At 35.7% G+C, this 16,482-nt stretch overlaps 1 protein-coding gene across 4 annotated transcripts in view; it reads right to left on the reverse strand.

The window, feature by feature from the left end:
* Positions 1–410: 410 nt before the first annotated feature.
* Positions 411–16,482, reverse strand: part of LOC149569865 (cytochrome b5-like) — a 34,832-nt gene continuing 18,760 nt past the window's right edge. For all 4 annotated transcript variants that reach the window (XM_089822581.1, XM_089822580.1, XM_089822582.1 and 1 more), the window contains exons 3-4: positions 1,220–1,286; positions 411–947 (exon numbers count right to left, since the gene is read on the reverse strand). In XM_089822581.1, the coding sequence (XP_089678707.1) occupies positions 697–947; positions 1,220–1,286 (318 nt within the window). In that variant the 3' untranslated portion in view covers positions 411–696. The remainder of the gene's footprint in view (positions 948–1,219; positions 1,287–16,482) is intronic.

Consider the following 16,482-nt stretch of genomic DNA (forward strand, 5'->3'; position numbering starts at 1 on the left):
TATTTGTAGTGAATGCCATGATACCCATTTCCATTTAAATGTCGTTCTCTTTATTCTGTTTTTCAAATTGAAGTCCATATTAAATAAACTTCTAGTTTACCTCTCATGTTAACTTGATGTATGATTCGTGTAATTCAATGCTAAAAATTGATAAGTTGTAAAAGAATTTCAGAATCAATTATAAAAATGATCAAAATGTCATAATTGAACAGTCAATTGTAACAAAGAACATAACATCCAATGCAAAGGATAATTGCTAAATGCAAAACAAAACATCCGATATTGAAATCCATGTGAAATAACTTTAGTACTTCAAGAATTGTGTAATATAAAAGAAACTTAAGGATATACCTAAAATGAGCAGGATAGTAAAAATGAACCCAAAAGAAGAAAAGAGAATCCCCAACAACTTTTAAAACATAATAGCCTGAGGAAAAACCACTCCTTAGGATGACATTTTAGAATGCACAGTATCAAACATTCAATCTAAGATATTTGTTGCCAGTCTTCTTCAAATCGAGGTTAATTGTCATTTGAAGCTACATTTTTTGCCGGTACCATACAATTAGAATGTTTATTGCTCAGAAGCAGTTTATGATGTGCAACAGATGCACCAATTTTGTTTGAATACTTAAAAATGGCTGAGAAAGATAATATCTTAAACCAATTGTAGAGTCCTGGACATGATCCTGAATTTCAGCTTGACTTTGCATAAAAGCCAATAGCCAGAGCAAAGATCAGAATGGCCAGTGGAACTAGAATCTGGAAAAACTTTACTGTACTTTGGGAGTCGTTAACAGACTTGGAAGCTACATTTTTTATTCTACCGTGTCTTGTTTTAGATGGAAGGGATGAGAGGTCTATCTCTCCAATATAATATTCTTCCATCATAGCTCTTGCACTGGGACTATGCCCAACATCTTCAAAATCATCAGTTGCATCTTGAGCTGTATGAAAACCAAAGCATTAAAACTAAAAGTAGACTTAATCTTCACATTGCAGAAGTATTACACAAACTTTGTAGTTAATGATAAAGAAAAAAGTGTACTTCATTTCATATAATCGTACATTTACAATAGTTTTTAGTTCATGAAATCTTCAACAGCAAAAAAAAAAAAGATATGTATACTTTTCAACAGAAATGGTTATGCTTTAGTTATAAATTTTATATATATATCATAGCATTCCTAAAACAATGACTTATATAAGAGAGCAATACCAGCTGATGAAAGCAAAACTTCATCTCCTCCAGGATGGTCCTCCAAAAATCTAGTCACGTCATATACCTATTTAACATTTGAAATCAACTTGATAATTACTAGCAAAAAGAAAGCAATGTCAGAGCTGAATATCCATTTAATTTCTTTATATAAAGACACATAACTAACCTTAGTTGACATTTAAAATAAATGAAAAAATGGCAGCTCCATTGCTGCAAATACATATGCTGTCTCCATTTCAAGATGAGTTTAAACACACACACCCACGCGCACATGTATTTTGCTACTTTAACTGATTAATTAGTATGATGGCAGTCATGCATTAGCCACTCATTTATTATTTCTATCCCATGCACAGCAATTATAATAATGGAATATAATTAAAAACAGTCACCAACAGCCTCCACAAGAAAATTCATAAGAGAAGCTTAAACAGATCCATTTCGTTGTTCTATTGGTCAGCTGTCTGAGAAATTACAATTAGTGAAAATAAAATCCTGCAAGAGGTAAAAAGGAATTGAGATTGATTACTTAAAAAGGATGAAACACAAACCTATAATGAAGATTGAAATATAGATTTCTAAATGCCACTCTAACCAACTCTAGTTGGGCTCTGACCTACAATTTACAAGCAGTAATATAAAGGGTAGAAATTTTCACAACTAAGCTGTCCATCGAATGTCACAGACCAGTTGGTATCCTCCAGATATTGGTTCTATTAACCATTTCAATTCCTTTTGTGGTGCTATACCCTTTAGTTCGGCAACCAATCAATGTCCTCTGGCTCATAGCTTTCAAACTACCAATATCTCTCCAATGGAAAGTATACACAGCTTGATTGCTTGATGCAAAATTACAGTGAAATCAGTTTTCCAGACCCAAATTGTTTTCCTCCAATATGCCTCTCCATGTTATTTATTTCAGCACCTTTGAATGGAAGCTTCAATGGAATATTGTATCATATCCCCATTTTAGGATTGACCTAATGTTTGCCCTAGAACCACAAATTTCATTAAAATAAGAATTGTAAAACCAATAAAAACAAGGTAAATCCTGATTTAGGTCTTGCAATCACCAAGTAGGGAACAAATATATATATAGTTAGCATGATACAATCTATCTAACCCTTATGAGTTCATAAAAGAGATATGCAAACCCTAACCTAGAGATTTAGATAACAATGCATTTGATAAATGTTCCCTTATAGCAACTAATACCCATATTGACTACTCCTCACAAATAGTTCCCTTGTATTATGTAACCCATGCCCATTCCACTGCAAGACTCATCTATTTGTATGATGTAGCCTGGCCCATTTCACAATAGGGCTTATCTCTAGCCTTTGTATGTAGGACAGTCCATTCTACTGCAAGCCTTATCTATGTTGTGAGGTAATAATCACATCTTATTCCCGGTAAGTCAACATCCTTACATGGCTAATTATTGCAAATTATGAAACATACACACACACACACACATACATATATACCCATATTGACTATTCCTCACAAATAGTGCCCTTGTATTATGTAACCCATGCCCATTCCACTGCAAGACTCATCTATTTGTATGATCTAGCATGGCCCATTCCACAATAGGACTTATCTCTGGCCTTTGTATGTAGGACAGTCCATTCTACTGCAAGCCTTATCTATGTTGTGAGGTAATAATCACAACATATTCCCAGTAGGTCAACATCCTTATATGGCTAATTATTGCAAATTGATGAAACATGCATACATAGATACATAGATACAAACACACACACACGCATATGTGTGTGTATGTGTATGTATCTATGTATGTGTATATATATATATATAGATACACACACACACGCACATATATATATATACACATATGGCTAAGGTGACAGTATTATTTGTATATCTAGTTCTATCCCTACAGAGAATTAGCTTGTAATCAACATGTTATCATAATAATCAATTAAATGCATATTCTTAGAGATACTTGTATATTTCATATTAATAATACACAAAAAATCAATAGTCCCTTGGTCTACTGGTGAAGTTGAGTGTTTCTAAACGAGCCCACCAAGGATCAAGTCTTACTGAGTGCAAGGCTCCAACATCATAACTGATGAGGTTGGGATCGTGTCTTGGGCAAATTTGGCGGAAAAGATTCCCCTCAGTTTTTGGCTCTTAGCCGAAGAGGTCAGCCTATAGGCTCATGCTCCCATATCAGGTAACAAAAATTTTGTAGTGGCCCTAGCTGGGTTGGTTTGCTCGCAAACTTCATGCCCTGCTGGGCAGTCATACTCGCAAGTCTGAACCTCCAAAAAAAATACACAGAAATACATGTATATATAAAAATATTTTTGTCTGAATGTTTAAAAATACATAGAAATAAATATATTTATATTTATGTCAGATAATACAGAAGTACATATACGCATATATTTATATCAGATAATATAATATAATTTATTTGTCTTTATATTTAATAATACACAGAGAGATATTTATATCAGATAATACAAATAACATAGAGATACATAGAAAAACACATATATCAAATGGCATACATATAAATGTTCATCCTTTATAATTTGTCTGCAGTTCAGAATTTTCTGTTCTTCCCTTCTCTGTCAGATCGATCCTTTATATAGTTCTGGTTTCTTCCACAATTCTGTGTTTATAGGCTGCTGTGTGGAGCCCTTGCCTTCTATTTGATAATTCCATGTGCTGGTTGTGCGTAATCTGATGTGTTTCCTGTGTCTGTATATTCCTTGCTGAGTTTATGACTGCCTATGATCTTTCCTTGTTCTGTGCACTTAGTGTGCTGACTGGTCACTGTATGATTCAAGTGCTGATTGGTTTGCAGATGCTGATTAGATAACAAATGCTGATTCAATGCCTGTTTGAGGTTAAATTTAATCATCTTTATATGACCCTTTGGTTGGGAAGTGGACGCATCCTTCCCATGGAGACTCTTCCTTCCCAAATTGCACCACATTCTCAAGATGCAATGTTTCACACACAAGAGCCTTCAGCTGAGACGGCTTAATTAAATCGCATGCTTCATACTTATTATTATAATAATAAGAAAATATGCAAAACATGAAAAAAGTGTCTAGCTAATATTATCTAATATTAATTATTAATTAATCAATTTAAATCTATTTAAGATTTCAATTAGATATAGGTTGTATAAAATATCAGCAATATATTAAATGAACATGTAAATAGCATATATTAGTAGGTATTAATCAATAAAGTGGTCAAGACTATATATATATATATACATATTATAATAATAAGAAAATATGCAAAACATGAAAAAAGTGTCTAGCTAATATTAATTATTAATTAATCAATTTAAATTTATTTAAGATTTCAATTAAATATAGGTTGTTTAAAATATCAGCAATAAATTAATTTAAAATGTAAATAGCATATATTAGTAGGTATTAATCAATAAACTGGTCAAGACTATATATATATAGTTTATTTATTTATATTATATTTGATTATTTACTTTATTGTATTAGATTATTTATTCATTTATCTATTATTAATCATTTATTAAATTTTCATTCTTTATCATTTATTTCATTATTATTTAGTATTAAATCGTATTCTGGTAGAGCTCAAGTCAAGACTCCTTGTTTGATTGCCACTGTTGCAACTTCGTTTCTTAGAGACTTCACAAAGTAAATGAAAAATGGATATCACCAATGAGGTTTCAAGCAAGGGGACGTCACAAGTCAAAAAGATCCTTTTGGATAAGGCCAACACATGTCCTTGTGGCTTCAGCAAGAGTAGCTTTATTCCAGCAGCCTCCTATCAGTACAAACTTCGGATTCATCTATTCTGCAGACATTTATCTGCCCTTTCAAGGATTGGAGCCTAAACACTACATCCATCCTCACTATATGACAAAATCTTGTACAACAGTCATTCACATTAATAAATTGGAAGTGAAACAGTCAGATATGAACTGGATAGGGTTAGAATGCAAAGGCTTCAGTTGTGGTAAATATTCTACTCTTTCTCATTGAGACTATATTTTTAGATGAACAGTAGATTTCATTGGCACAATGTTGTTCAAACTAAAATCTTTTTTAGCCACTAGATAATACATGAACAAGAAGAATAACATTTTTAGAAGGGTGAAGGTGGACCAAATACCCATGAGGAGAGAGCTGTAAAAATGCATAAAACCAATGCCTTCAAAAGGCTCAAACAAAAACTTCACTTGCACTTTCACGCAATCTCAATAGCAAACCTTATGACCACCAAAGAGCCATAAGCTTAACTCCCCTTTAGACCCGCATTTTAAACAATATGCCAGCTACATGGACCCCATAATTCATGCTCATTCCTTACTTACAAGATGAGAAACTCTACACTCTAAGGGCTGTCCAACTTATCCCTTCACCCCCCAAGGCTTCTCTTCCCTCCCAAGGTTGAGCCTAGCCTTGCACTCCCAAAAACATAAAATAAAACTTCAAGAAAATTACCATAAAGTGATGCACCTTTGGAATGCTGTTTTGCTTCTAACTAGCTTCCCAAGACCTTAATTTTTATGGGAGGTCATTCCCTACCTTAAGACAAGCAAGCTTAATCATTTACATCAAAAAAGTAAATATGAAAAGAATATCACATGATGCACCACAAGCTTATAAATTTTACAATATACACTGTGAATCTATGAACAATCATCTACTTGTTTGAAGCATACATCCTCACACCATTACTACTGAAATGTTTTAACATACTCCCCTCCCCAAGAGCCTATAAGTATACACATCCACTTGAGTCTTCAACAGGCATCTTCAGCAAAGCCCTTCGCAGTAATTTCACCACATAATATCAACATTGGTTCATCTGCATTCCAATATGCCTTTACAATGGCCCATGAGTCGATAATATCTACTAGTTTGTCATATGTGGGATCTAATGATACAATTGCTCATTAGGAGTTCTTAAGTCTGACCCTAAACATCCTAGCTATCTTGTATCAATAAGTTAAATATGGACAGTGTGTCAGTTGAACAACTAAAATCATCTGGCGAACGTGTTGTCTTCCTAAAAGAGGCACACTCATGGTCTTTGGCAGATTCTAGTTTATTTTTTATGGAAATGTGACCAAACAAGTTCCAATCAGTCAGTAATTTCTGGACTATCGAAATTGCTGCTTCCCAATCTCAAACTCTTGTAAATCAATATCAAATGGTTCATCTGGAAAGCTTAAAAAGATGTTGATGGGATTTAATCCATCTTCGGTCACACCCTCCTCTCTGTCTATTTTGGTGTACATGCAATGAATACTTGGTTGTAGTTATATATTAGTCTGAGAATTGGCATCATCATAACTAAAACGTGTGGGTTCAATTGTGCTGTAGAATGTATAATTTGATTGAGAGGTATTTCTGGTGCTCCTAGAGAAACTATAGGATCTAAGGAATCTTAATCACCTTACACAATATCAGTTTTTATTATATCTTGACGATTTTCTCTATCAGTGTGGATTTTTCCTTCCTCTGATTTTATCGGCAAGGGATTTTAGCACATCAGACAAGGCTGGTGTGCAACAAATATGGTTTTTCACTAATCTGAGGATGAGTACATCTGTTCAGAGTTATGATTCAGTAACATCTAACATCGCATCAGTTATGCTCTTACTTTAGTGTCCTCCATACAGCAGCTTTCATCTTTGTTAGAACCCTTGAGCTTCCTTCATATTGTCCATTGATATTTAGGGGTGCTTTCGTCTTGCGCTGAGTCCTAAAATACTACAACTGACATCATAAATAGGTGGTTGTTCCTTTCTCAGTAGGTATGTTACGTCATGTCAATTTGACGACCTAGAGACAGTACTATTTCAATATGTTGCAATGTTGAGCCAGCTTGTTTGGATCCTAGGCTCACTCTTTCAATGAATTAGAGGGGGGATCTCAAGCTGAATTATTTTGAGCAAGGTCCGAAGCCTTGGTGTCATTCTGCCTTTATTTTGGAGCTTATTTGACTGCTATGTGGCTACAGACCTTACAGACACAATGTGAGAGAATTAGCCACTGCGGGATGAGCACCTCTAGGCTTTTACCCTTTTATTGCAATGATACAGGATTCCACTGACAATTTTTAACTATTGCAGGAGCCCATTAGCAAGAAGATCCATTCACATGTCTGTTGCATTGACCATTGAACCATGTTGCCTGGTGATTTGACTGTCTTGGCAGTTTCAGCAGTACAACACCAAATAAGGAATTCCAGTTGTGCAGATATGCTGTCTATCCAGTAGTAGAATGTTCACTTAAATCAACTTACGCCTTATTCTTTCCATATTTTTGACTTTTTTGAGACTTCTAATTTTGGCTTCAACTCTCTTAAGAATAGAGACTACTTCCCAATTGTGAGTGCTTTCAACCCACTTGATTCTAGTTCTACCAGAAGAAAAAATGGGCTTTCAGTTATGAACCTAAGTGATGCAATCATCAAGGGTTGAAGGCTAACCATGTAAGAATTTTGAAAATGACTTCATTAGTTTAAGTCCAACACATATTTGTCTCATCAAATCAGATTTAGGATTATAGTCTACAAGTGCACTCTATAGTGAACTTTGAAGCTATAGTAAAATGGTCCATGGGTGATTAAGGCTCTTTAAACCTGCTCTTATTATTTTAGTAGTCATCAGTCTCTGCTATTTCAACAATCCTACTCTTGCTTCTGGAGGGTTCACCGGGTAGCTGATTTGGATTTTATAAAGAGAAAACAAAGCTACTGGCACCTGATACAGTCTAGATCTATGATCACTGTTTCCTATCATAGTTCGTATATGCTACACACTAACAGTGAAATTCAGGTAGGCGGTGCATTCCATCTCCCCCAAGTATTGATGGCACTTTGATGTGCCGTTTATTGAGCATCTTAAGGGATTTCCACTTTGAAGACAAATTCCTAACTGTTTGAGGGGGGGAGGGTGGGTGGGGCAGAGGAGGGGTGGTTGAATTGCATTCTGGACTGCATATAATGCACAAAGTAATCTTTACATAGAATACTTCTTTCCCTCTTCTTTGCAAGCGTTACTTGGTAATTGATTGTGAGAAAAAAGCTCTGCGTTCTCCAAAGCCGCTTTTGTTCTTTTCCTAAAAACCAAAAGTGAAGATTTTCGTTTTGTATTTATCCTTAGTTACCAGATTTGCCTGAAACAGACCTGATTTGGGTCAGGTTCGATCCAGATTCGGATTCATGCTTGGATCTGTCTGCATCCAGGCAGGGTCCGTCCAAATTACAAACCCTGTTCGGATCTGGACAGATCCCGCACGTATCCTTGTTACTGCCTGAGGATTCAATGCGAATCCACGGGAATCCACGGGCGAGGGAGGCTTTTAGTGGGCCTAACTTGTAATATATGAGTTTTTAAATAATTATTTTGTCTCCTAACCCTAAAAACGACCCTTTTATTCAAGATCCTCGTACATTTGACCTCAGATTTGCTCTCTCATTGTTGCAAGTTTGACGTGAAGTGCTTGGATTTAAAGGAGGTAGATTGTGGAGCTGCAAATACCTTGCAAGAAGTGATTAAGGTATGCATTTCAACCATTTTTTTAAGTTCTTTCGTAGATTATTGATTTATTTCAAGTTTTTCAAAACTTAAAAAAATATTTCAAGTTTTTGTATAAGTGTTATTTCAAGTTTTTGTGTAAGTGTTGAAGCCTGGTTTTCTTTCATTTATTTTCTAGATTGCAAGAATCATACAATGAGTAGTCAAGGCTTGGTGGGTGGGGCAAGATCAACAAAATTCAAAATTGGTAAGGGGTCTCCTTTATGGAGACACAACAAGAATTACACAATGTCTTGGGGGGTTGTGCATACATATGGAAATGTATTTATTGAGATGTACAATATAGAAGCTCCTATTCCTGAGTGAAACTACATTTTTTTGGGTCCTAAGGGTCAAGGAATTAAGATCTATGAGGGTAGTGGGGAAGATAAGAAGGGATTACCAGTTGCACAAGTAGCAGCTTTAGCAAAAGAGCAAGAAGATGCAGATAGAGCACTTGCAAAAGGAAAACATAGTGCTTCCAAACAAAAAAATAAACCAACACCACCATCCAATCAACCTAGCACAAGAACACGTCCTTTTTTGCCTATGCCATCTACGGATGATGAAGATGCAGCCCAAACTCCCTTCACCCGCAAGAGAGGCCTATTAGATAGGACATTTCAAAATGAATTGAGAGATATTGCTGATCACAAAGTTGGACGTTATTTATTTGCAAATGGTGCTCCATTCAATTTAGTGAGATCACCTTATTGGAGGTAGATGGTGCAAGCAATAAATGAAGCACTTTCTAGTTACAAAGCACCTAGTTATGAAAAGTTGCGCACCACCATATTACATGATGAGAGAAAAAAAGTAGAGGCCCAATTTCAACCAATACGAGATTCTTGGGTTCCAACAGGTGTGTCTGTTATTTCGGATTGGATGGAAAGATTTCCATTGATCAATGTTATTGCTATATGCCCCAAGGTGAAGGCAATTGATTGTGAAGGGAAAGTCAAAGATGCAGAATTTATTCCCCACATTCTCAATGATGCCATAGAGTCAAAGGGTGTTGAAAATGTTGTCCAAGTGATCAGGAACAATGCAAAAGTATGCAGGGCTGCAGGGTTATTGGTAGAGTCTAGTTATGATCATATCTTTTGGACATCGTGCACCATCCACTCTCTCTATTTGGTGATGAAATCAATTGGCACCCAGATAGACTGGGTGAAACACATATATGAGGAGGCTGAAGAGATTCAAATGTTTATGACAAATTACATGTCACAAGCAATTTTCAGGAGTTTCTCGGACTTAGAATTATTGAAGGTAAATTTGTAAATTTAAAATTTGATCTAAATATTATTGGATTACATAATATTATTTTTTGTGTTGCTTACATTTAACATTTTTAAATGTATTACTAACTTGAGTTTAACATGTTCTTAAGTTGCTGAAATGTGCTTTGCCTCCTCACACAATCATCATGAGACAACTTGTGAGGATAAAGGATGCATTGGCACAGATAGTCATTTGCCCCCAATGGGGCATTTGGAAGAATTTCAATACAGCAAGTGCCCAAAAAAGTGAAAGCAATGATACTAGATAATAATTGGTGGGGTCGTGTGGATTATGTGCTGGAATTCACCAGTCCAATCATGGCAATGCTTCGCTTTGTGTACGCTGATGAGCCATGCCTCGGGGATATTCAAAAAGCTACCCTAGCATCCCAGCTAGCTGAAAACACCTACTTTTATAAATGAAAACATCTTGGGTTTGGAGAAGATTTTCAGAATTGGTGAAACTGGGATGAATCTGCCAACTCTGAAAAGATATCTTCCTCCGATAGTGAACCTACAGTAAAAGAACGTGCAGGGGGTGCGGAACCACCAACTCACATCCTGAAGCCCAAAAGCCACGATGGGCAGGTAGACAGGTGTCAGTGGTTCATAAACAGAAGACTAGCAATTCCTTGACCAAGTCCTAACTGAAGTGGGCAAGCAGAAGCCCTAGAGTAGTGAGAACAATTTATGTAGAAAGACACAAGGCTTCCAAGGTAGACCCACCAATGAATATGAGAAATAACTAGTAGGCTTCACTGATATCTCATGAGTAGAATCTTGGCACCTGAATGACAGAATGGGTGTAGTGGAGATAACAACATGAACTAAAGCTGTCTGTAGGAGCTGCCATATTGTGCTGTCAAGGTTCCCAAATGCATGTGAAATGCTCCTGAATAATTGCAGTGTGACAGTTTTGTACAATGCAGCTTCTCTGAAACATGTGTGGTCACAATTGTGAGTTTGGCCCATGGATATCTGACAAGCATTTCTCGAACTCAAAAATGAGTTGATAAAATTTTACATGCCTAGGACAGTGGTTGGAGAGTGTGATGGACCTAGGGAAAGGAATGACATTGCTACTATGACTTGGGTGACACTATCACCCCCTGTTTTTTGGTCCACTTGGTCTTTTTAGCTTGGTTCCTGGTTGTTTTTGGCTGTCGTCTCGTGAAGTTCCCCATGTTGTACATGCATTTTGATGAAATTGGTTGAGTCTGTACACGTCCCCAAAATATCCAGTAGTTGAAAGGAATGAAAAAGTCATGGAAAATGGTTAAGTCTAAAGAGCATCCCCAAAAAAACAGTCAAAAGGGAAAGGGCATGTAAAATCATTAAGTATGGAAAGACCTTGGTTATGAATGCTCAAGGTGTGTTGACCAAGGGGAGGTAAAAATGGCAAAAATGACCGAGTCATGGAAAATCCCATGACACACTCTAATGTGTGCCCAAGTTGGGGAAGAGTGGAAACTGAACAAAAGTGGAAAGAGATTAAATGGCTAACTAAGTGTAAGGAAAAATCAATGATCAATCTTCATATGCACCGACGAATGCTTATTTTCACATGCCAAGGAATGTAGCAATGTTTTAAAATCCTTTGCACACCCTTAAGTGTGCCCAAGGACACTAATGTTCATATGCCAAGGAATTTCTTTGAAATATAAAACTGTCACCTGGACCAAAATGCACACTTGAGTGCTATTTCATCATGGACAAGGATTGACGCCCTAATTTAAAAATCCACCCACTAGCATTTCATGCGCCCAAGAGTGCTCATCTACAGTTGGCAAGCAATGTGTTCCAAGGTTGAAACCCGCCACCAAGCTTGATATGCACTCTAGAGCACCATTTCTAAGGTGGCCAAGAAAAAGTTCTAAACATCAAAATCCGCCTCCCATGTTGATGTGTGCCCAAGAGCGCTGAAACACAATTGCCAAGGAAAAGTCTGAAAATACAAAAATCCGCCTCCAAGGTGTATATGTGCTCTATAGCGCTATTTCATGGTACTCAAGAAATTTCACTAAAGTACAAAGTGCAATTTGCACCCATAAGCACGGATTACATGTAGTCAAGCTTTTTTTTTTCATAACAATGAAATCTTTCACCCTGACCAATGTGTGCCTAGGGAAAAGATTGAAAGGGTTGGATAATAAGCTGGTTAATCCAAGGTTGACTGTTAGAAACATTTGAAATATTAAGGTTTTGCCTAAGTTAGGAAAATCCTCTCACATGTCTAATTCACATCCAAGGAAGAGTTTGGAACAAATTGCGAAATTGTATTTAAATGAGTGAGCAAAACACTGCAAGAAACATTAAATTTTTGTATATGAATTTAAATCCACCTATCCATCTGAAGTGCACTCATGGAAGAAGAGATTGAACGGAAATAATTTAAAATTCATTAAATGTGGAAAAATCAAAGTCAAGATCAAATCAAACGTTGTGACTGTTGGAAATTCATTATAAATTTAAAATTCTTATATCTATTTAATTGGAACCTAAGAGTTAAATTTCAAACTTTGGAAGTAATTAAATTGTTTAAGTAAAATGAAATTCCACCGCCTTCAAGCATGTGCCCATGGAGTAAGTTATCATGAAGATAAATGGATCATATGCCCAAAATGGAATTTTTGGAAAAATAAAGGAAAAAGTTGTGACAGGTGGCTTTGAAACATAGATTTTTCACAACTCAAGAATATAAAATTGTGAGATTTATGGAGAAATGTTGAATGCAATTACTAAAATTAGCCCACAGACAATATAACATGTTGGTCGGTGTTTTCCTATATAAGAGAGAGGTTGCATTCATTTTCACAATCCAGAATGGAAGAATTTCAAACGAGGCATGAGTTTTGGAGAGAAGAGGCATGAGTTTTTGGTGAAGGGAAAAGTTCAGTAAATTTTCAAAGTCAAGAGGTTTTGTTCTTCAAAATTCATTCCAAGTTTAGAAAGAAAAATATGGAAGAGTTTTTACAATCGAGAAATGCTTTTATTCCAAGTTCCTAGCATGAATCATGTTATTTATCTATTTTTATTTTTTTTGCAAGAAGAAGATGGCAAAACCCTTAGGATCAAAGCTTGTCTAGATAGGTGTTGATCAAGAATGAGCTGATAAGATTCCTTCCAGAGTCAAATTTGGTGTTGAAATGGAAAGAAATTAGTAAACTGAACTCAAGTGGCCTCAACATGGATGAATTTAACAAAAGAATGTTTGGCTACGAGGATTATTCTCCAATATTATTGCTGAAGAAGATAGTCAAAAGTAGAATTGTGGCGATAGCTGGCTTCCTTCTTGCCATCCAACATCCTAATCAGATCATGGAATGTGCAAGACACTACGATTAAGAAGAAAGAGTAATCAGGGCACCAAATGGCAAGGTGTAGGTAGATCTCTCTCCATTGGTAATTGTTTAAGCCTTTGGAATTCCAGCATATCATTTAGTGGTGTGCAAGTGGAAAGAACAAGCACTCAAGGTCTATAGTTTTGGAGCTGACCATTGTGATGGTGTTACATCCCAAATTTTGCCCTAATTTTTTAAATTTGATCGTAACCATTGGTTTAACGCATTAATTCCTTTCCTGATCGTGTCAAACAAGTTAGTCAATTATATATGTTGCATCAATTGTTAACAGAATATTTCTTTTCCTAGTCATGTGAAATGAGTTACTTTATTATATACGTTGTACCAACTGATAGTGAATTATTTCTTTCAGGATCATGTGAAATGAGTTAATTATTATAGACGTTGGTGAAAATAAGCAAGCAAGCTATAACTGTCATTAGATAATTGGCAATTGTTTGATTGGAACTACCGATCAATAAATATATATATTTGAATTAATGTCTTGGCAAAAATGTTTTGCTTGGGTGATTGCAGGAAGAAGACGGAAGAGAGGGGAAGCATTGCTAAACAGGATCATCGGAAGGGGATGGTTGATTTGTTCAGTCATCAAGATCGGCAGGTATGACCTAAGACTACCTTGGAAAGGATATGAACACTTGACCACAGGTTACATTATGTAACCGCATGAGCTATTAGGAAAACAATATAATAAAAACATAAAATAATCTAAATTAAACATAATTATTATTGAATTTATTATTGAATTTTCTTATTTTATCATTATAATAAACCCTTAAATATGAACACATATATATAAAAATAAAGTGACACCAATAAATTATAATTATAAAATCTAATGATGTCACCTCATCCTTATTCACACATGAACGTATAAAAAAGCATATTATATTAATAAAATAAGTGCATAACCTTTCAACTTCTTATTTCTTTCCCTCCTCATTTCTCCACCTTTCAATTCGAAAAGAGTTTTGAGTTCGAAGGAATTTCTTGAAAACCAGAAGTAGCCGAAGAGTCACGGCTAGCCCTTTAAGGCAAGCCATGAACCAACCCAGACACATCTTCTTCCTCTCCATGATTGATATGATTCTTCAAGCGGTATGAATTTGTTCTTGCCAAAACTTCCATTCCGTTTTGCAAAGCTAAGTACTCTAATCATTCCATTACTCCTCCATTATTCTATTGTCTACGAATCTAGTTTCCAAACCGCGGGTGTGGTGATTGCCAATAGGAGTTCTGACCGAGGATGGGCGAAGTCCATTTCTCATTTTATATTCAGCCATGAACACAGGTCATCTTTTATTTCATATTACATTTAACTGATGTCTTCATCTCTGAATTCTAAACCGACTGTAGTCAGCTTATGACATGCCATGTGTGTAAAGAAATCGAATATTGTCTTGATATTTAGTTGAGAAGCCATTCATACATCAGCAGTAAAGTAAAAAGGGAACCATTGTGTAATCTGATCTCACTAATTATCACCATAAGCCAAATGCTCAAGCACCCACATTACTCTACCAATAGTCTATTGCAATTTTTGGGTGATTGAGATCATTAGTTCTACCACTGTATACTGGTAACAAACTTTTGGGATAGAATTATTACTGTAAAAAGTGTTGATAACAGTATTTGCATAAACATGAAGTTTTAATATTCATGAGATTATAAACACTGAGGAATTCACTAGCGGAAAGCCATGAAATGGTGAAGAGGTGTATCAAAATATCAGAAAGCTCAAACACGAATTCACCAGCAAGAAGCCATGAAGGTGAAGAGGTGTAATTCTAAATAGAATGGTTATAAACTTCAAGCACCTAGGATTCATCGGCAAGGAAGCCATGAAAGGTGAAGAGGTGGAGATCACCTACAAAAATCAACAATGAAATTAAATATAATAACTATGTAATGAAAAACAAGATAATAGCTCATGCAAATCCTATATTAGTTGTCGAGTCGAGTGGTGGAGATCGGGTTTACGAACCCAAATTGAAATCCTTGGCCAAGGTAGTTATAGGCATATGTGCCAATCATGAGATCTTTTTGTTTGTCCATAAGCTTTAGGTTATTTAGGAATAACTGATGGGACACTCAAACCACTAGATAGCTCGGATGGCTGGACTTAAGAACATCCCAAGCCCGATCCCGAGGTAGGGAGGGTATCGGGAGGGTCATTCTATTAAATTAGGATGTGTGGGGATAAGTATGATCCAAGGTTGGGAGGTCAAGCCTATGTCAATGCTTCTCCTCTCACCAATGTCGAGGCTTGAACAACATGACAAAGGGATCTCTTCATTATTTCTATATGTCTCTTGTGCACTTTTACCTCTAGATCCAGGGAAGAATAAATAGATAGTTTAGATTTCTGAAAAGCATAAATTAAATGAAAATATTAGTTGATTTAGAAGATAGTTATTACTTTACTTTCAGCTGAACATGTTATCAGTTAGTTATGGTTTAAATGTTGCAATGTATTCATTTATTTTTTTCCTTTAAACAATTGAATATAAATTGCAAATAGAATAGAAAATTGTTACTTCTTTCTAGTTAGATTTAGTTAATAGAAGTCATTGTCATGTGAAATGGAATCAGTTATTTGTTAATTAGGTGTTTAAAATTGGTTAGGAAAATTCGTTTGTTACAGATGGAGTTACCAACCCCAAGTGGATGCAGAAGAACAAGACTTTTACCATTCCAAATTGCCCAAATAGCTTGCCTGGTTGGATCTTAAGCAAGAATACAATGACCTAGTGATGATCGAGCAAAATATTTGGAATCCTAAGTCTTGCACTTTTTAGCCTTAGATGTGGTACTTCATTGAGGAAGTGGTGTAAGAGCACCTAGCACCAAAGGAACACAATGAGTAATGTAACAAGGTTTTTGAGTCTATGATCGTATACAAAGTCACTTTTGATGCATTATGAGTCATTTCAAATCATGTTAAGTTGTTATGTAAGGCAATTTGTGTCATTTGTGCAAAGTGGTTCAATAGGGTCTTAGTTGGGTCAATAATGCAAGCGCATTTTGGGTCTTTCAGCAAACTTGCAT

The sequence above is a fragment of the Cupressus sempervirens genome, chromosome 3, assembly GCF_028749045.1.
Source record: "Cupressus sempervirens isolate cs-2001-9-10 chromosome 3, ASM2874904v1, whole genome shotgun sequence".
Lineage (NCBI taxonomy): Eukaryota > Viridiplantae > Streptophyta > Pinopsida > Cupressales > Cupressaceae > Cupressus > Cupressus sempervirens.